Here is a 21263-nt window from a genome sequence, read left to right as displayed (position 1 = left end):
CGTTGTTATGGGCCTCTATGAGAGCTTGAAGGACAGGGTGGATGCCCTTGAAGGATCTAAATTGAGGGGCCCATCAAGCTCTCAGCTGCCCACATCAACGCCAGAGCTTGCACTTGGTCATCACGCAACCCCCCCAAGGCAGAATGCGCTGGTCCCACAGGAAATAGTAGTTGTATGTGACTCTAATGTCAGGGAAACGGGGAACATACTTTGTAAAAAGGATAGGTGGAACAGGACCAGGGTATATCTGCCAGGGGCAAAGGTTGATGACGTAGAGCGGATATCATCTTTTAAGGGCACAAAGGGTGATATAGTCGAACACGTTGGCACTAATGACATTAAGAGTAGGAGACCGGCAGATCTACTTAACAAATACAGGTCACTGTTGAAAAAAAGCCTTGAATTATGGTTGAATTTGAAAGTGTCTGCAATTCTGCCCAGACGTGATAGGAGGGAGTATATGATGAGAGCCTTGTCAATCAATTCGGCCCTGGAAAGATTGTGCAAGGCTCAAGGGGTATAATTTTTTTCAGACTGGACTGTACTTGTTAACAAGAGAGGCTGCTTCTACAGGGATGGGATACACTTAAATAGAAAAGGTGCAAGAATATTTTCTGATGCTATCGAGGTAGTGTTAGGTAGGTCGGAAAACTGCTAACTTGGGGACACAAGGAGTAATAGATTAACAGTAGCCACTAGCAGAGGACGGCGCCTCCATAGTCAGGTGGGAAGGAGCAGCAGTGCGTAGCACACGCTTCTTGATTAGACCGGGGTTTGAGCTCGTCACCACCAAATACGGCGGATACAGAAAGGTCACCGCATATTCTCGGAGCAATATGGCCTTAGTTGCTAATGCTCCTGAAAACCAAATAACAACAACAACAACTAGCAGAGGTGAAAGTGATTCTTGCACTGCTTCTATTGGAATGAGCAGCAGCCTGAAAAACAGAATGCAGATTATTTCAGAAACTGCTGGAAGTCATTGCGGTACAAGTAAACACATGGGTTGTGTTGGTGTAGCTAAGAATAGGAACAGGTGCATGTATACTTGCGTTTACACCAATGCTAGGAGTTTGGTAAATAAATTTGATGAATTTGAGGTATTGCTCAAAACATCAAAGGCAGATATTGTTGGGATGTCAGAGACGTGGCGTCACACAGATATAAGGAATACAAAACTGGAATTTGGGGAGTACAATGTCTACAGAAAGGATAGACAGAATAGGAAGGGAGGAGGGGTTATGCTATTAGTTAAGAAACACATAAAATCCAAGGAAGTGAAGCCAGTCAACAACGCTGAACAGTGCAGTGTCGAGTCAGTTTGGTGTGACATAAGCATTGGGAGATCAAAATTGTGAGTAGGAGTGTGCTATAGGCCTAATGACTCTGATGAGTATAATAAGAAACTGTACAAGGAAATAGTGGGCCAGTAAATCAGAGAGTCTTATAATGGGGGATTTTAATTTCCCAGATATTGACTGGAATTTGTGGGTTGGTCACCACACACTAGCAACGCTTTTGTGGTTTTATTGGATGATTGTTTTCTACATCAGCATGTTCGGGAGGCAACTAGAGGGAGTAATACTCTTGATCTGATTATCAGTAGTGATTCTTCATGCATTAAGAATATGCAGAAAAAGGAATCACTAGGTGGCAGTGATCACAGTGTGCTCAAGTGGGATTTACACAAAGAGGTAACTACCATCAGGGGTAAAGGGAAGGGTTTTTGCTTTCATAAAGGCGACTACGATGGTCTGAGACTGTATTTAAATTCTATTCAGTGGGACCAACTGATGATGTTACCAACAGCAAATTCAAAATGGGAAGCATTCAAAGAACTTATCTTGGAAGCTACTAGGCTTTACATACAAACTAAGAAATATTGTTCAAGGTTTAGGCCTAAATGGATGTCATATAAACTAATGAGACATATGGCAGAGAAGAAAAATGCATGGGATACATATAAATTGACATGTGACACAGAAGCCTATGATAGATATATGCTGATCTGTAACCAAGTTACAAAAAAGGTTAGGCAGGCAAAGCAGATTACGAGAAATCTTTGGCAAAGGATGCAAAGGAAAACAGCAAAGAGTTCTTTACTTATGTAAACTCTAGAAGGAAGGGGATGAATCAGATTGATCCACTTGATATTGATGGTTCAACTGTTGATGATCCTGCTCAGGTAGCTAACAAACTAAATGAATATTTTTCATCGACATTCACACATGAGGAGTTATTCAGGGAAGGGAATGCCAGAGGTGTATTCAACTCTGGCAGTAAGCTAGATAATCTTGTATTAACTGAGAGTAAAGTGGAGGAGAAATTGTTGAAGATAAACACAAGAAAGCACCTGGGGTTGATGGGATCTATACAGTTATATTAAAGGAGGCAGCAAAGGAAGTAAGCAAACCCTTAGCCATAATTATGAGAGCTTCCTTGGACTCAGGGGAGGTACCCAGACTGGAGATGTGCAAATGTGACCCCAATTCCGAAAGGAGGATCAAAGGCTGACACAAGTAATTATAGACCTGTGAGTTTAACTTCTGTTCCAGGAAAATTAATGGAGGCACTAGTTAAAGAAGCACTGCAGGATCATTTAGACAAGACTTCAGTTATAGCTCCGACACAGCATGGTTTTGTTAAGGGAAAGTCTTGCCTGACCAATTTGATTGGATACTATGATGCAGTCACAAAGGAACTGGATGCAGGGAATAACTTTGATATTATATACTTGGATTTTAGAAAGGCATTTGATACTGTTGCACATGGAAGACTGCTGCACAAATTGGAGCAGTGTGACATTGGAGGCAAATTGCTGCTGTGTATAAAGGGGTGGCTGAGGGGGAGAAGACAGAGAGTGGTAGTCAATGGACAGTGCTCGTCGTGGACTAATGTTATTAGTGGAGTCCCTCAGGGCTCAGTGTTGGGTCCATTATTGTTTTCTGTATTCATAAATGATATTGATGATGGTATATCAAGCTTAATGTCAAAGTTTGCAGACGATACAAAGGTAGGCAGGGTTGTTAAGGACACTACTGACACTATGCTGCTGCAACAGGAGCAGCGGCATAGTGCAACAGGATCTGGAAAGGTTGAGCAGATGGGCTGAGAGGTGGCAAATGAAGTTTAACATTGACAAGTGTAAAGTACTACACATGGGAAACAGCAACCCCAGAGCAACGTATCAACTCTGTGGTACTACACTGACAGTGGTAGAGAATGAAAGGGACCTGGGGGTGGTTGTGCAGGCAGATATGAAGTTCTCTGAGCAGTGCAGACGGGCTGCAAGAGTAGCTCATGGTGTATTGTCAATGATATATAGGAATTTTTCTAGCAGGGATAAGGAGGTGATTATTCCCTTGTATAAGGCAATGGTCAGGCCAAACCTAGAGTACTGTATACAGGTCTGGAGGCCTCATTTCAAGAAGGATGTAGAGCTGCTGGAACGAGTACAGAGAAGGGCAACAAGATTGGTGAATGGAACAAAGGGGTGCTCTTACGAAGAAAGGCTTAAGTTTTGCAAATTACAGTGTCTGGAGACTAGGCACCAGCGAGGTGATCTGATAGAGGTGTACAAGGCCTTGAATGGTTTGAGCATGCTCAATGCTGATGGGATTCTTCCTCTCACTCAGAAAAATCACCTGAGAGGGCATAAATTCAAATTGAGGAAAGACAGATGTAGGATAGACGTGCGGAAATTTGCCTTTAGCCAGCGGGTGGTTGGTTGGTGGAACAGACTTCCATCCCTTGTCGTGGAAGTTGATAGCTTAAATAAGTTTAAGGCTCAGCTGGACAGGTATTTTGAACGAACAGAGGGGTGAAGTGGAAGTGTTTTTTTTTTTTTTTATTATTTATTTTTTTAATTTTTTTATTTTATTTTATTTATTTATTTTTTTTGGCTGATGCTGCATAAGCTTGCTTTCTTGCATCAAATGCCTCTACTAATGCTAATGCTAATGCTAAATGCTAATGCTATATTGTTATACACCTTTTTTATATATGTTCTAATATATTTTGTTAAACACCTTTCTTATACAGGTTTAGTATATTTTGTTATACACCTTTGTTACATAGGTTCTGGTATTTTTTATTATATACCTTTCTTATGTAGGTTCTAGTATATGTTATTACACTAGTTTATTATACTAGGTAGGTTCTAGTATATGATATTATACTTATTTATATGGAATTTTTTTGAATTTTGTATATAAGTGTATTTATTTTTATTTTATAATATATTATTTTTGTCTGTAATCAAGTCACAAAGGAGGTTAGGCAAGCCAAGGCAAATTATCAGAAATCTTTGGCAAAGGATGCAAAGAAAAAAAGCAAAGACTTCCTTACTTATGTAAACTCTAGAAGGAACGGGATGAATCAGATTGGTCCACTTGATATTGATGGTTCGATTGTTGATGGACTTCTGGGGTAGCTGACAGACTGAACGAGTATTTTGCACCTACATTCACAAATGAGGAAGCCTATAGGGAAGTGGAGGCCAGAAGCTTATCAAACTCTAGAAGGGAGCTGAAAGATTTTGTAATAACCGAGAGCAAAGTGGAGAAGAAATAGTTGAAATTGAATATAAGAAAGGCACCTGGGATGGATGGGATCTATCCAGTTATGTTAAAGGAGGAAGCAAAGGAATTAAGAACCCTTAGCCATAATCATGAAAGCTTCTTTGAACTAATATGTGGTCTCCACACAGCGGGAATGTGAAAATCAATTCACAAAGGAGGATTGAAGGAAAGGTGACATGGATAATTACAGACCTGTTAGTCTAGCTTCTATTCCAAGGAAAATTATGGAGTCACTGGTTACAGAAGCAATGCAGGATCATCTGTCCAGGACTGCAGTCATTTTTCAGACACAGAATGGGTTTGTTAAGGGGAAGTCTTGTCTGCCAAATTTGATTGGAGACTATGATGTAGTCATGAAGGGACTGGATGCAAAAAATAATTTTGATATCATATGCTTGGATTATAGAAAAGCTTGCACATGGAAGATTACTGCACAAATTGGAGCAGTTTAGCATTAAGGACAAGTTGCTACAATGGATAAAAGGATGGCTGAGTGGGATAATATAGAGTGATAATCAGTGGACACCGCTCTTCATGGACTAATGTTATTAGTGGAGTCCCCCAGGGATCAGTGTTGGGCCCATTCTTGTTTTCTGTATTTGTCAGTAATATTGATGAAGGTATGTCAGGGTTAATGTCCAAGTTTGCAGATGATATGTAGGTTGGCAGAGTTGTTAATGACAGTAATGATAGTACACTACTGCAACAGGATCTGGAAGGGCTGAGCGGGAGCAACTGAAGTTTAACATTGACAAATGTAAAGTACTGCATATGGAGCAGTAACCCCAGAATAACATGCCAATTATGTTACCACACTCAGGGTAGTGGAAAATGAAAAAGATGTGGGAGGTAATTGTGCAACCAGATATGAAGTTTTCTGAGCAGTGCAGACAGTGTGCAAGAGTAGTTCATGGTGACTTGTCAATGATATACAAGAATTTTGCTAGTAGGGATAAGGAGGTGATTGTCCCCCTGTATGAGGCAATGAACAGGCCACACCTTGAGTACTGCATACGGTTCTGGAGGCCTTATTCTAGGAAGGAAGGATGCAGAGAAGGGCAACAAGATTGGTGAGGGGAACAAAGGGATCCTCTTACAAAAGAAAGGCTTAAGTTCTGAAAATTGCAGTATCTGGAGACTAGGCACCTGTAATGTAATCTAATTGGTGTGTATAAGGCATTGAATGGTTTGAGCAAGGCCAATGCTGATGGAATTCTTCCTCTTGCCCAGATTACTCACCCGAGGGAACATAAATTCAAATTGGAGAAAATAACCCTGGGGGCTCACATCTGGTGAGTATGGGCTTGGCAAACACAGGGTCCTGAGATGGATATCATCATTCTTCTCTTTCTTGGTGATGCCTTTCTACTTCTCTCTCTCTCTCTCTCTCTCTCTCTCTCTCTCTCTCTCTCTCTCTCTCTCTCTCTCTCTCACACACACACACACACACACACAGGGGGGGTAACTCGGGAATTTTTTTTTTTTTTTGGGTGGTGCAGCATAAGCCTCAGGCTTCCTTGTACCATATGGCTAATAATAATAATAATAATAATAAAAAGTAAATTGTAGAATAGATGTGCAAAATTTGCCTTTAGCCATAGGGTGGTTGATTGTTGGAACAAACTTCCATCTGGCAAGATGGAGGTCGAAAACTTATATAAGCTCAAAGCAGAACTAGACATGCATTTGGAGTGAATGGAGGGAATGGAAAGGTTTTTTTTTTTTTTTTTTTTTCCTGATGATTTTTCTATTCCACTGTTTAGTTGGTTGATACAACATTTGATTGTAGTGGTATTCATTTTCCATTTACACCTTAATCAAATCATAAGGGTTTTTAATTATTTATTTTGTATGAGTTCTTATTTCTCTTGCTAAGGACTACTTGAAATCCAGAAAGTCTCTGTACCAAGCTTTTTGAATAAAGGGGTTGGGCAAAATACATATCTGCCATTTTGACTTTCAAAACCTCAAGGTCAGATCATTGAAAGAAGGGAAAAAATAGGATATTTTTTGGCAGAAAAAAGACAAAAAAATTGGAACGTTCATGTAAAAAGCAGCAGCTCTTCTCAAGGAAAACTGGATATTTTTAAGAAAAATCAAGCTTCAGAAAACCAAGAAATAGTCCCGACTGTACTGTAAATTAAATTAGCATTAGCATTAGTAGGGCATATGATGCAAGAAAGCAAGTTTATATAGCTATAGCATCAGCCAAAAAAAAAAAAAAACAAAACCCACCCTTCCCATTTCATCCATCCATTTGCTCAAAATGTATGTCTAGTTCTGCTTTGAACTCATTTAAGTTGCTGACCTCCACTACAACAGATGGAAATTTGTTCTAACTATCAACCACCCACTCGTTAAAGGCAAATTTCCACACATTTATTCTACAATTGGGTCATTCCATGTCAAGTGGCCTAGGGGTCCCTGCTCGACCAACTTCAATTTTGTTGAAACTTGGTGTGGATGTTTAAACAGGTTTCAAATGAAGCTGTGCAAAATTTCAGTTCAAAATATAGCATGCTTGAGGTACTGGCACCTGTTCTGTGGAGGTCACTTGTGTTATGCGGAATAAATCACAAAACAATTTCAAAGTTTTAAGTGTCACGATTGCACAATGATGAGAGGTAGTGCTCTGAAACATGGTATACCTAGTTAACTTGTGGCAGAGAATGCAAAACGTTTGGTGTCCAGACTCAAAACCTTCACATTTTTTACAATGTGGTCTAAAACTGGCACCAAAAATTTGTGGTGACAAATTTAAGCAAGACTTTCGAATTTCATAACTTTGAAATAAAAACCTTTGGTTCCTTCTGCTTTGGACATTCCACTTACCAACTGCATGAATTCAGCGTAACTAAATATCAGCTCTTATACTTGTTTACTGGCTGAGATATTTTTCCTTCAAAGATTGACCAAAATTTTGAAAGTCAAATTTGACCTATCTTAAAGGGCAAATATCTTAATGTGGGACACCTTCAATTCTCTCATTTTTGCCTCCACTGGAAAGAGCAGTGTTTCAGCTACAAGGATTTTTTGTGTCTTTGCACTTATAAGGCCTTAAAATTATGCCTAGACATCAAGTAGTTTTATGTGCCGCATTGTTATTTTGTGAAATTTTTTTTTGTTGCAGAATACTTCCTTAATCCTGCCTAATGTTTAGAATAATCTAGAAATAGAGTATATTCTATAAGTATGGAATATTCTAGAGGAATACCCAAGGATTATAGAATATTCTAGAATGCTAGACCATTCTGCAATATTTTTGAATTCCAAAAAAAAAAAAACTGATGAACATTCTAGAACATTATAGCTGATATTTGAACCATGCTGTTATTAATGTGTTTTATCTTCATGATGAACAGTTTGTTTATTTTGTTCTTCTATTTTTTATTGTTTGACTGCAATAAAGTTAATTAAGTTTTCATTGCTTGCAGAAACGTCCACTTATTAGTCAGCATGAAAGCCATGGAATCAGAAGATTTTGCTGGAGATAAGCTGGACTCATGCACCATCAGTCATATGGATAATTCTAAATGTCATGTGCTATCCTATACATGCAAAACTGGGTTAAAATTATTTAAAGAATTTGAATTTGAAGAACAACAGCTGATAGGTAGACATTATGGATTAAAGATGGGTGAAGAAGACACAATTTGTCTACATCATGAAGCTTTGCATTTGACAAAATTTGAATTTTTGCAACATTCATATTGCAATTCTTTTCAGAAGAAAAATCATATGGTGAAAAAAAGTTTACAACCAATAGATTTGTCAATGGCAGACTACCTGAAAGACCTAACAAAGGTAGACATAAAACCAGGCCAGAAGGTGTGTCCATCATGCCAAAAAGAGTAACAGCCGAAAAACAGCAATAGGAAAATCAACTTCATCTGGATCAGACCATGATGACAAAATGCATGTGACTGAAAGCATGAACACACGTTTGATGGCTATTGGTATTTCTCCTCTGAAATTTCAACAAATGGCTAAGAGAGACTCACAAGGCTATGCCAAAAGGAATGAAGGCAAGTCAAGTACAAAATGTAATTGCCAGTAAAACTGCATCTATTGGTGGCTTGTATCCAAATGACATCATGGAGCCAAGTGCAAGTCATCAGTGTGGAAATTGCTTAGATTACAATGAGCTACTGAAAGAAAAGTTGATGGTATCAAGTTATTCAGAAATACTTCAAATATTAACACTAGCTCCAGTTAGTTGGTCCATAAAGAAAACAATGGAAGAGTTTAGTGTTCTCAGAAAGAATGGTCAAGAATGCTAGAAAACTTAAAGCAGAAGGAATCATGGCCATACCTGGAAAAAAGCAAGGAAATAAGCTTTCTGAGCAAGTAAAGCAAAAGGTGATGGAATTTTTTGAAGATGATGAATTTAGTTTTTTTTTTTTTTTTTTTTTTATGTGAACCCCAAACACGAGAGGTATTAGAACCTATAGTACTTAGTACCGTGCTTGGGTTGGAGGTTGAAAAGATGAAAGACGATATTTGTTGACATTGGACTTGAACTTCTGTAGATTGTAATTTTCAGGAAATACGTATGAAGGAAGGTTGTTCCAGAAAACGGCAGTTGAATGAATAAATGAGGAAGATTAAAAGTTGGTTCTGTGAGTTTGAAGTTGTACAGTAAATGGATATTGGCTGGTGGCGGCACATGTTCGGACTGTTTTGAAAGAGAGAGAGAGCGGGAATTATAGAAGCAAATTCAGAAGAACAGTGCCCATGGAAGTATCTGTAGAAGAGGCATGCAGCAGAAAGAGTACGTCTATGAGTTAGCGACTGTCGAGACTCTGTTAGAGATGAGTCTTAATTAACCTAACTGCCATCTTCTGAATGGAATCAAGAAGCCTGAGAGAGGTTTTGGGGGCACCACCCCAGATGTGGGAACAATATTCCATGTCAGGGCGGATTTGCGATTTATACACAGTGAGCAGCTGTTTGGAAGAAAAGTAACGCCAAGAGCGAAAGAGAAAACCAAGTTTTTAGATGCAGAGGAAGCAATATTTTTAATGTGCTTGTGCCAAGAGAGGTTAGAAGTCAGGGTAATCCCCAAAAGAGATATATCATTTTGCCTAGAAATTGGAATGTCCCTAAAGATAAGCATAGGAGCAGAAGAATCCTTTTTGCGAGATATAAGACAAGACTGAGTTTTAGAAGGGTTGAAATCAACTAAGTTGCCTTTGCCCCACTGGAGAATTACCTGAAGATCGGCATTTAAGGAACTGGTAGCAGATTTTCGAAACGTTGAAGCTGATTGAGCAGGACAAGGTTTCTCAAAATGGAAAGTAGAATGCAATGTGCTATCATCGGCAAAACTATGGATAGGATTGCCAGTCAATGGAAGAAGGTCATTAATATACAAGAGTAAAAGAGTGGGGGAAAGAACTGAACCTTGAGGAACACCGGCATTAGTGGAGAAGTTAGAAGACAGAGAGCCATCTACCATCACCCTCAGCAAGTGATCAGAGAGAAAACTGGATAACCAATTACTAAAAACAGTTGGCAAACCATAAGATGGAAGCTTGTTTAGAAGACCTTTATGCCAAACACAATCAAAAGCCTTTGAGATGTCAAGAGCAACTACTTGTGTTTCACCGAACCTTTCCATTGAATTAGTCCATAAATGGGTAACATACGCTAGAATATCACCAGTGGATCGACACTGACGGAATCCATACTGGCGATCGTTGATCAGACAGAAGGTTTCTAGGTAGTTTAAGAGTTGGCAGTTAATTGATTTCTCCATTACTTTAGAAAGAGTAGGAGTAATTGCAATGGGACGATAATTGGATGGGAGGGATTTGTCACCCTTTTTAGGAACTGGCTAAAGAGCGGGAATTATAGAAGATGGCTGGATATGAGCAAATTTCCAAGCAGAAGGAAAAACACCTTTGGAATAAGAAAGTGAAAAAAGGCGGCAAAGAATAGGAGTAAGTTCAGGAGCACAGGTTTTGAGAACAAGTGGAGAAATACCATCAGGACCTGGAGCTTTCTTAGCATCAAGATTCATCAAAATCTTTCTGATATCCTTTTGACGGAAGACCACAGGAGGCATTGAATGGAGCGTGGTGGGAGGTGTTTTACCAAGATCATTAATACATGAGCTGGAAGAAAAATGGGATGCTAGCAGGTCAGCTTTATCCTTGGCTGAAATGACAACAGAACCATCTGGTTTGGACAGAGGTGGGAGCAGAGATGGGCAAAAGTTGCGGCCAATAGCTTTGGCAAGAGACCAGAATGGTCGGCTACCATTAGGGCAAGAAGCAAGTTTTCTACTCTTAGCCTGTTCAAACTCTAGTTTGGACTGATTAATAACTGCTTTACAATTGTTGCAAGCTTTGGTGTAGGCAGAAAATGAAACTGAAGAATTAGAAACAAGCCAATTACAATATGCAACATTCTTCTCTTAAACAGCCTTAGCACATTTATTGGAAAACCAAGGTTTAGATGAAGGACGAGATTTTAAAGTGGAGTGTGGGATAAAGGATTCCATTCCTGCAAGAATAATTTCACTGACACGATCTGAGCAAACGTTGACATCAGAACTTTTGAAACAGTAATCCGAGCAAGGAAAAGAAGAAAAGAAGTCTCGCAGGTCATCCCATTTTGCATTCTTGTAATGCCAAACAACACGAGGTTGGGAATAGCCATGCGATAAAGGTTCCATTGGAGAAGAGACAATCACCAAGTTGTGATCTGAAGTGCCTGAAGGACCTCTCACTTCGACCGTGTACTTAGAAGGGTTGTTTGTGAGAAAAAGATCAAGCGTATTGGCTGTATGATTAGGATTGTCCGGTATTCTTGTAGGTAAATGAACAATCTGTGTTAGGTCATTAGTAATTGACCTAGCACAGATTGTTCAGCATCTCGACCTGCTGGGTCGGTGTGACTAGAAAATGGAAGCCAGCTGCGGTTGTGAACATTAAAATCACCAAGGAAAATTACCTCACTGTTAGGAAAGTTGGACTGGAGAAAATCAATTTGCAAAGAGAGAAAGTCAAAGAGCTCCAAGTGATTAGTGGAGTTGGGTGAACGGTAGAGACAACAGATGAATTTGACACAATGAGGTAGAGAGATTTTAAGCCAGAGAAGATCAAAGAGAGGAGATTCCAAATTGCCAAGTCTCTGACAGGGAATATCAGAACGGACATATGCACAAGTACCACCTTTGAGGTGAAAGGAATCATACAGGGAATAATTTGGGCATCTGAGATGAGCAGTAGTTGAATCAACTGATAACTGAGATTCTGTCAGAAAAAGTACATGGGGTTTGGCAGACTGCAAGTGGAAATGGACATCGTTGAGATTAGAATTGAGACCACGTATATTTGTGAAATGAATTAGGAAGTGCTTGGGAGGTTTAGATCTTTTCGCAGATAAGCTTGCTCTATTAGTTTGACAATTCATGGTGTATTCAATAGTAACAAAAAGTGGGTGGGACATGCTGTATGAAGTAATGAAATTTTTGGATATGGCGTACAGGTGGTATGAATATACCCAGATCCTTGACATAACGTGGCCTCGACAATGCTCCCCGCATACACACTACTCGGACTCCCTCCAGTCACTATCTGGCAGAGTAGAGGTAGCAAGATTATACACTAGCTGATCCGGAAGCCTCCTAGAGAGTTACCAATAGGTTCGGTCCGGTGTACTAACTAGCGGCCGGCCTGCGAACACCGTTTTAGAGCTGTACCCTCAAAATGTAAGGAATATTGGATCTCGCCACGACGTTCATCATAACCTCAAAAGTCAACAATCATACTGCATGATGGAAGAGAAAGGGAAGGGTTGACCGGAACTTAGCTCTAGAGACTAAACATGGGTTGCACCACTTCAGGCCTCCAATAAGCAAAGTGGTGGTATTTCACCAGTTGATGAGAGTCATCTACCACCTAGTACTGCCTGGTAACATAGAGGGGTGGCATTCCTCCATGTGGTGTGGGCGCCACACCTCGACCCCTGCTTACGTTGGTTCACACCTGGGTGGTCACCCACCATGTACATGTGCATGGAAGTTATACCCAGGATTACTAACAGTCCCTCCATCGTTAAGGTGCAAGCAGAGGATTTGGCTGTCACAGACCGTCCGGACTTCGCCGAAATTGGGTCCACTTGACTTGAGTGTCACCCGAATATCAGTTCCATCAGCGTTTCAGACTCCCAGGTAGCAAGTACAGCTTGTCTGGCATATCTGAGAGAATGTCTGTGACAACCTCAAGGACCAAGTTGGATATGCCCTTGAAAAAAAGATTTCATTTCCATTAGAAATGCGGATGGAATAAAAATGCAAATGCATAAGCGACTACTACTCAGCAACTTGAAGGAAATGTTTATAACTTATCGTGATAGAAATGGATCTGACATTGGATTTTCTAAATGTTCGACCCAAGTTGTGTGTCACAGTTGGTGCACTAGTTGATGCATATTTCTGTATGTGTATGTACAATCCATAAAAATGTCAAGTTAATGCTAGCAGCAAGTCCTGTTGAATGTGATTACAAGGTTCTCATTGGTAAAACAGTCTGTTATTTGGAGTCAAAAGATTGTATGCTTCATCAGTGTGAAAATGTCCAGGAATAGATGAATTAAAAACGTTTCTAGAGAATATTTTTGAAAACAATGAGCCAGAAGATATTATTGAATTCAAGCAATGGATACACACTGACAGAGATACACTGGACACAAAGCAATTAACAACAGATTTTATTCAAGAGTTGAGTACAATGACATTTAACCTTTCTTGTCATTACTACATTGCTAAATATCAAAGCTACCATTTGAAGTCAACAAAGGAAAGCCTAATGACAGGAGAATTGGTCATCTTGATGGATTTTGCAGAAAATTATTCATTTCTTGTGCAAGATGCTATTCAAGGGTTCTACTGGGAGAATAGTCAGGCTACATTGCATCCATTTGTCATTTATTACAAGGATGTTTAACTTCAGAATATAAGTTTCTGCATAATCAGTGACTGCCTTCGACATGACACAATTGCAGTGCATGTTTTTTCTAACCAACTTAATTGAATATTTGAAGAGTTACATGACAGAAATCAGGCACATTCACTACTTCAGTGATGGTTCTGCAGCTCAATACAAGGATTTCAAGAATTTTATTAACTTTTGTCATCATCAGAAGGATTTTGATATCAGTGCTGAATGGAATTTCTTTGGCACTAGCCATGGCAAGTCACCATGTGATGGAATTGGTGGAACAATAAAATATTTGGCAGCATGTGCAAGTCTCCAATGCCCAGTTGTAAACCAAATCCTGACACCAAGAAACATGTTTGAATTTTGTGACAAGCATGTGACTGGAATAAAATTCTGTTTTGTTTCTAAAGAGGAAATTGAGCAAGTAAGGCCATTTCGAGAGAAAAGATTTATAGCCAGTCATACTGTTGCTGGAACAAGAGAAAATCATCACTTCATTCCTATTGATGCAAGACAGATTCATGTTTGCAGAGTGTCAAACGACACACCATCATCATTTATAGCTCATGTAGGTCAGACTAGTGAAAGCAATATTCAGTATCTCCATGAGGATGCATGAAATTTAACCAATACATCATGTTCTTCAAATGAAATTTCACAAATATTTCCAATCCCCCAATTATTGTCATAAATAAAGGCAGTGTATTGGCCAGGTTATAAATTAACAATTGGCAGATTATTATTATTATTATTATTATTATTAGCCATATGGTGAGGCTTATGCCAAAAAAAAAAATTTCTGAATTACCCTGAGAGAGAGAGAGAGAGAGAGAGAGAGAGAGAGAGAGAGAGAGAGAGAGAGAGAGAGAGAGAGAGAGAGAGAGAGAGAGAGAGAGAAGTAGAAGGGAGTCACCAAGAAAAGAAGAGAAGAATGATGATATCCAGGGTCCTGAGCTGGATATCACCATTCTTCTCTTCTTTTCTTGGTGATTCCCTTCTACTTCTCTCTCTCTCTCTCTCTCTCTCTCTTGCTCTCAGGGTAATTCAGAAATTTTTTTTTTTTTTTTTGGCTGATGCAGCATAAGCCTCAGGCTTCCTTGCACCATATGGCTAATAATAATAATAATAATGTGCCAATTGTTAATTTACAAACTGGCTAATACATTGCCTGTATTTATGATAATAATTGGTGGATTGGAAATATTTGTGAAATTTCATTTGAAGAATATGATGTATTGGTAAATTTCATGCATCCTCATGGAGAGCTCGCTCATTTCACTGGCCTACTAGACAAGATGTCTGCTGGATTCCTGAACAACAAATTATTGCCAATCTTCCAGCTCCGTAAACAACAACAATGGGAAAACAATATAGCTTGCCTGGAGTAATAATATCAACCATCAATGAAAAATTCCAGTCCATTATGAAGCAGTGATTCAGTATCTTCACCCTCACTTGCTTATTTCAAATTTATTGTTTTAAATACATTTTGTTGTAGTTATAACTTCTGTTAAGCTTAGAAACCAATGGAACATCATCTTTATGCTTGGAATCCTGAATAAAGACCACTTTTCAGGCTTGGGAACTTGCACTAAAGAAACCCATGCAATTTCTTTTCTTGCCATTTGCACCCCTATTGTAAAAAAATACAGATCTTTTTGTGCATTAGCAATGTATCTTTTCTCCTTAAACCAAAGGGTAGAGTAATTTCAGAAAATTTCACTCTTATAAATGCAATAGTTCTGTCCTTATTGAGATGTGAAACTTCACCATCAAATAAATATGCAAATATTATGTGGAAAATATAAAAAGTAGCAAGACACAAAACTGAAAAACCATGATTCTTGTTGTTTAAGACCTGCTCTTTCCAATGGTGGAAAAATCAAGAGAATTGAAGGTGTCCCACGTTAAGATATTTGACCCTAAAGATAGGTCAAATTTTGAATTTCAACTTTTGAGTCTATTTTTGAAAAAAAATATCTCAGCCAGCAAACAAATATAACAGCTCATATTTGGTTAGGCTGAATTCATGCAGATGTTAAATGAAATGCCCAAAGAAAAAGAAGGTACCAAAGGTTTTTATTTCAAAGTTATGACTTTCAAAAGTCTTGTTTAAATTTGTTGCGACAAATTTTTGGTCCCAGTTTTAGACCGCATTGAAAAAATGTGAAGGTTTTTCAGCCTGGACACCAAACGTTTTGCATTCTCTGCCAAAATTTAACTAGGTAAGTTTCAGAGCACTACCTCTCAATGTTGTGCAACAGTAACACTTAAAATTTTGACAATTTTTTGTGATTTGCTCCATGTAACACAAGTGACCTCTACAAAAAAGGTGCTGGTGCTTCAAGCATACTATATTTTGAACTGAATTTTTGCACAGCTTCTTGGGAATCATGTTTAAACATCTATACCAAGTTTCAACAAAATTGAAGATGGTCGAGCAGGGACCATCTTCAAAATTAGGCCACTTGACATGGAATCACCCAATTGTCTTTCCTCAGTTTGAATTTGTGCCCCCTCAGGTTAGTAATCTGAGCAAGAGGAAGAATCCCATTAGCATTGAGCTTGCTCAGTCCATTCAAGGATTTATACAGCTCAGATCATTTGCAGGTGCCTAGTCTCTGGAAGCTGCAATTTGCAGAACTTAAGCCTTTCTTGGTAACACCAACCCTTTGTTCCACTCACCAATCTTGTTGCCTATCTCTGTACTTGTTCCAGCAGCTCTTCGTCTTTCTTAAAATGAGGCCTCCAGACTTGTATGCAGTACTCAGGGTATGGCCTGACCATTGCCTTATACAAGGGGACAATCACCTGCTTATACCTGCTAGCAAAATTCTGTATATCATTGACAAGACACCATGAGCTACTCTTGCAGCCTGTTTGCACTTTTCAGAAAACTTCATATCTGATTGCACAATTACCACCAAAACCTTTTCATTCTCCACAACCTTCAGTGTAGTACCACCCAGTTGATATGTTACTCTGGGGTTACTGCTACCCATATGCAGTACTTTACATTTATCAATGTTAAACTTCGGTTGCCACCTCTCAGCCCATCTGCTCAGCTTTTCCAGCTCCTGTTGCATTAGTGTACTATCATATGTCATTAACAGCACAGCCAACCTTTGTATCATCTGCAAACTTAGATGCTAACCCTGATATACCCACATCGGTATCATTGATAAATACTGAAAATAACAATGGGCCCAACACTGAACCCTGAGGAACTCCACTAATAACTTTAGTCCATGAAGAGCAGCATCCATTGATAACCACTCTCTGTCTTCTCCCACTGAACCATCCATTTATCCATAGCAGCAATTTGCCTCCAGTGCCACAATGCTCCAATTCATGCAGCAGTCTTCCATGTGCAACAATGTCAAAAGCCTTTCTAAGATCCAAATATATAATATCAAAGTTATTCCCTGCATCCAGTTCTTTTGTGACTACATCATAGTATCCACTCAAATTGGTCCAAGACTTTTCCTTAACAAAACCATGCTGTGTCTTGTCTAGATGACCCTGCATCACTTCCTTAACCAGTCACTCCATTATTTTCCCTGGAACAGAAGTTAGACTGACAGGTCTGTAATTACCTGTGTCACCCTTTGTGAATTGGGGATAAATGCAGTCCATTAGGACCTCTCCTGAGTCCTTTCATAATTATGGCTAAAGGTTTGCTTACTTCCTTTGCTGCCTCCTTTAATATAAATAGAACACACACAAAGACATTCCCCTTGGTAACATCATGTCCCGTCCCAGAAAGGTCTGCAAATATTTCAGAAGTTGCATATTTCTTTAGGCTGTGATGCATTGGAGAATTGCCCCCTTTGGGTCTCCACCGAGCCACAGTACATCTGCTACTTTGTGCACTTTACTTTGCTGCTCTAGTCTGGGGCATGATTTCTGTTTAAATACGATTTAATTAATTAGCAATGAAAATTAATAAATTTAATTGATTAATTTACTATACTATACTTGACTATACAATATTATACTAAGCTAATGCAGTGATACGTATTCCACTGTATAGTTTACGTTATACCTTAGCTTTCAAATTTGAGATATACGTTTTCAAGTTAGGCTATACCGTAACGATCACAATGCTAAATTAGTTATATCCTTAGCTAAATTCAAAAGATATATTTGAATTTATCAAAATACTTATTTATTAGTTATAAATTAGTTATATCCTTAGCTAAATTCAAAAGACATATTTGAATTTATCAAATACTTATTTATTACAATTAAAACCCCACTATTCTTCTACACTACTGATTATGCTACGATATTCCAGTCAAAACAGTAGCGAGTTGTAACTTACAAAGTCACTAGCTAAATTTTAAAAAATACGCCAATGAATGATACTTAGCCTATTTAATTTATTTGTAAAATACAAATTAATACGTTAACTAATCAAAAAATACAACAGATATATGCCCAAAAGGTGATTTTGGGCATATATTGGGCCCTTCAAAATACTTATTTATTACAATTTAAACGTTACCATTCTTCTGATTTACTGGTTGCGCTATAATATTCCCGCCAAAAACAGTGCTATGATAGTGGTAGGAGTAGTGAGTTGTAACTTACAAAATCACTAGCTAAATTTTAAAAAATAAGACAAATGGCGAACTAAATTTAAAAAATAAGACGAAATTTAATCTATTTGTAAAACACAAATTGATATGCTAATGAAAAATACAATAAAATTTCAATGAAAACTTATTGGCTTACAGCAGCTACAGAAGTCTATGTCTTCACCAAGTGACAATTGACAGCCAATATACAATTTTCCCGACAATACGTATTTTATATTAAAATACAGACCTAGGATTGTTTACCAGGAGGACAATGTGCTTTCTAACTAGTGTGCCTACCTAGGATCTAAAGACATTCAAAATGGAAATTGATTGATTTCTGTTTTGATTGTCTGTTGGACATCAGATAATTATAACTGCTTCTGTTGCAGACTTTGCACCTCCTCAGAAATTTTGTTGCAAATTTTTGTTTATACAATGGTAGTGCCAGTGAGACTTGGCTGTCAAGAGCATTTCCAATGCTTCACCTGAATGGGAAGATCTGAACTCAGTTTTTTTTTTTTTTTTTTGCTGTGAAGGTTTACTTGTCATCATTTGCCACACTACTAATACTAAATCAGGTTACAAAAAAAAAAAAAAAAAAAAACTTAGAATGACATTCATCAAATATAGCAAAATTCTAATTTTTTTCTTTTTTTTTGCTGTGAAAGTTTACTTGTCATCATTTTCCACAGTACTAATACAGGCAACCCCGGTATATAACATGATTTTGCTCTAATATGATTGATAAATTGCGGCAATCTTTGCACAACATGGTACTTATATAATATGGTTTCGGTCTAACACGGTGTGAGAATTGCGGGAAATCTCGCATAACACAGCATTTTTGAGCTTTTGTGCTGGGAAAATCCCTGCTGTTGATATCACCTTCCTGATATTTTTCCAAAGCACATTTCTGGAGGTCACTACCATAAAACAAAAACAATTCCCAGTTTCTGTTTATTGGTCTTTTCTGTTAGTGTGATCAAAATTCAGTCATATAAAAAAAACATAAATAAATTTTCAGAAACTCATTACTCCATATCTCACTTGCACATATTGTGTTTGTTGCAACTTGTGCTTTTTTATTAATTTCTTATCATTTTTACTGTTTTAAATTTTACAACCAAAGAAAAAAAAAAGTCAGTGAAGAGAAGTATCTATTAGTTAGCATGTACATATTATAGTATGTATTAATTAAGCTATGTACATAAGTGTAAATTTATTTTTATTTTGCTAACTGGAAAATATTCTTCTGATTTTCACCTATCATTTAACTTTGTTAATTGGTAAGGTAATAAAGTTAAATTTGTGCTTTTTATCTTTAAAGTGGGGGTGCACTGTATTTTGTTGGGATATCCCTGGGTGCTATTGAACTTGTGCTTGTTTGAGACTTTGAAGCGTACAGTTTGTGACTTTTAAAGAGAGCAGAAGGTACACGAAATCTAGATGCTGCAGAAGAGATTGTGCTTAGCAGCGATGAAAAGGAAGAAAATTAAATGAACATACATTATCTGACATATAAGTGTCATAGTTTGTAAGGAAAGACATTTGTTCAGTTGTTACTATTTAAGTTACTACTATTATAAAAATAAAGTTAAAACATTAAGTTATTACTACTATAAAAAATAAGTTTCTGATAGTTATAGAAAAATGGTGTATTTTTGTTAGCTTTTGGAATGTCGTTGTTTGGTTTTTAGGAGCATTAGCAACTAAGGCCATATTGCTCCGGAGGGGATATGCAATGGTCATTCCCTGACCTTTCCACATCCTTCATATTTGGTGGGCATGGGCTCGAACCCCGGTCTAATCAAGAAGCGTGTGCTACGCACTGCTGCTCCTGCCCACCTGGCTACGGAGGCGCCTTTTGGAACATAATCCTCCACTTTTTGTACTGGTTCTTAGTCCCGTATAACACGGTTTCGCATTATAGGAGATTTTATAGGAACCAAACTACCATGTTATATGAGAGTTGCCTGTACTAAATCAGGTAAAAAAAAAAAAACTTAGAATAATATTCATTAAATGTGATATATAGCAAAATTATAATTATAATTATTTTTTTTTGTCATAAAAGATTTTGAAAGTAATTTATTATGATAATGAAAGTCATTCATTATCATTGTTTGAAATGAAATCGTCAGTTGTTTGATAAGATAACATACAAGGTACAAATTACAAAAAGGCAAAATACTTTAGAACAGTACTGCAGAAATTTTAAGCACCATGGTGACCTGGCACCTGGAATTTTGTTGTGCCTTGGCTAATGCTATCATGAATAAATTTAATATCTATAACATTTAACATTTAATTTATCTGTATAGTAATTTAACAGAAGAGTGCCACTTTAAATTACTGTATTTGAAAATTATTAGCTTTCTGTGTCTGCTTCATGATTGAACAGTAATATTTTGTTTTTTAATTCTGATTTTTAGGATTCTGGTGTCAAAATAATGACTAACAGTCTATTATATCATTTGAAAGATGAAGGTGAGATGCTATTTCTTTGTGATGTTGTGAATTTTTGTATCCCTGTTTCCAATAAAAAGAAAAAACATTATGTGAGGGGGAAAAAAATGCACAAAGAAAACTGCTAAAGGTTTAATTTATATAGGTCTAGGCAGAAGATTGGTTGTAGATTTATTAGGATAAATACAATCCTTCATTTTAGTTCCTGACCTTCCAAATCAAGAAACTGAAAAACGACAATTCTTTGCAGAGCTTTTTCATATAGGTACTAACTCCTCATTTTCTTTTTGTAGTATTGCACTAATTTTTAAAAAGTGTAATTTGGCTGTAATACATTTCAAAACACCAAATATTTTTACATCTTGTAAATCTTTTCTCTCATTGTAGAAATTTGGAGAATAAAGCATGATAGAAAATATTTACAAGATGTGAAAATATTTGGTTTTTTGAAATATATTCACTTGGCAGATCAGGAATACTAAAAGGAGGATCTTGTTTGTCCTAAAGTACAAAAAGCACACCATGAGATATCCTTGGTATGTGATGGTCCACTTATACTGAATCTTAGTGTATCTGAAAATTTTAAGTGAGCTTTTCATTCATTCATTGATTGTTTAACTATAAACAATTACCAGGTATATTCTTCCTGTGATATATATATATATATCCTTAAAGTCTTCCATAAC

The 21263-nt window shown here is 37.6% G+C and overlaps 1 protein-coding gene across 2 annotated transcripts in view; it reads left to right on the top strand.

Moving 5' to 3' along the window:
- Positions 1-21263, top strand: part of LOC150079048 (CD109 antigen-like) — a 1092235-nt gene that overhangs the window by 486504 nt on the left and 584468 nt on the right. For both annotated transcript variants that reach the window (XM_090384122.1, XM_090384121.1), the window contains exon 17: positions 20544-20598. In XM_090384122.1, coding sequence (XP_090240248.1) covers positions 20544-20598 — 55 coding nt within the window. The remainder of the gene's footprint in view (positions 1-20543; positions 20599-21263) is intronic.

The sequence above is a fragment of the Mastigoproctus giganteus genome, chromosome 10, assembly GCF_048544385.1.
Source record: "Mastigoproctus giganteus isolate SK-2022 chromosome 10, ASM4854438v1, whole genome shotgun sequence".
Taxonomy (NCBI): Eukaryota; Metazoa; Arthropoda; class Arachnida; order Uropygi; family Thelyphonidae; genus Mastigoproctus; species Mastigoproctus giganteus.
The sequence above is the reverse complement of the archived record's forward strand: the minus strand, read 5'-3'. Positions and strand labels throughout refer to the sequence as shown.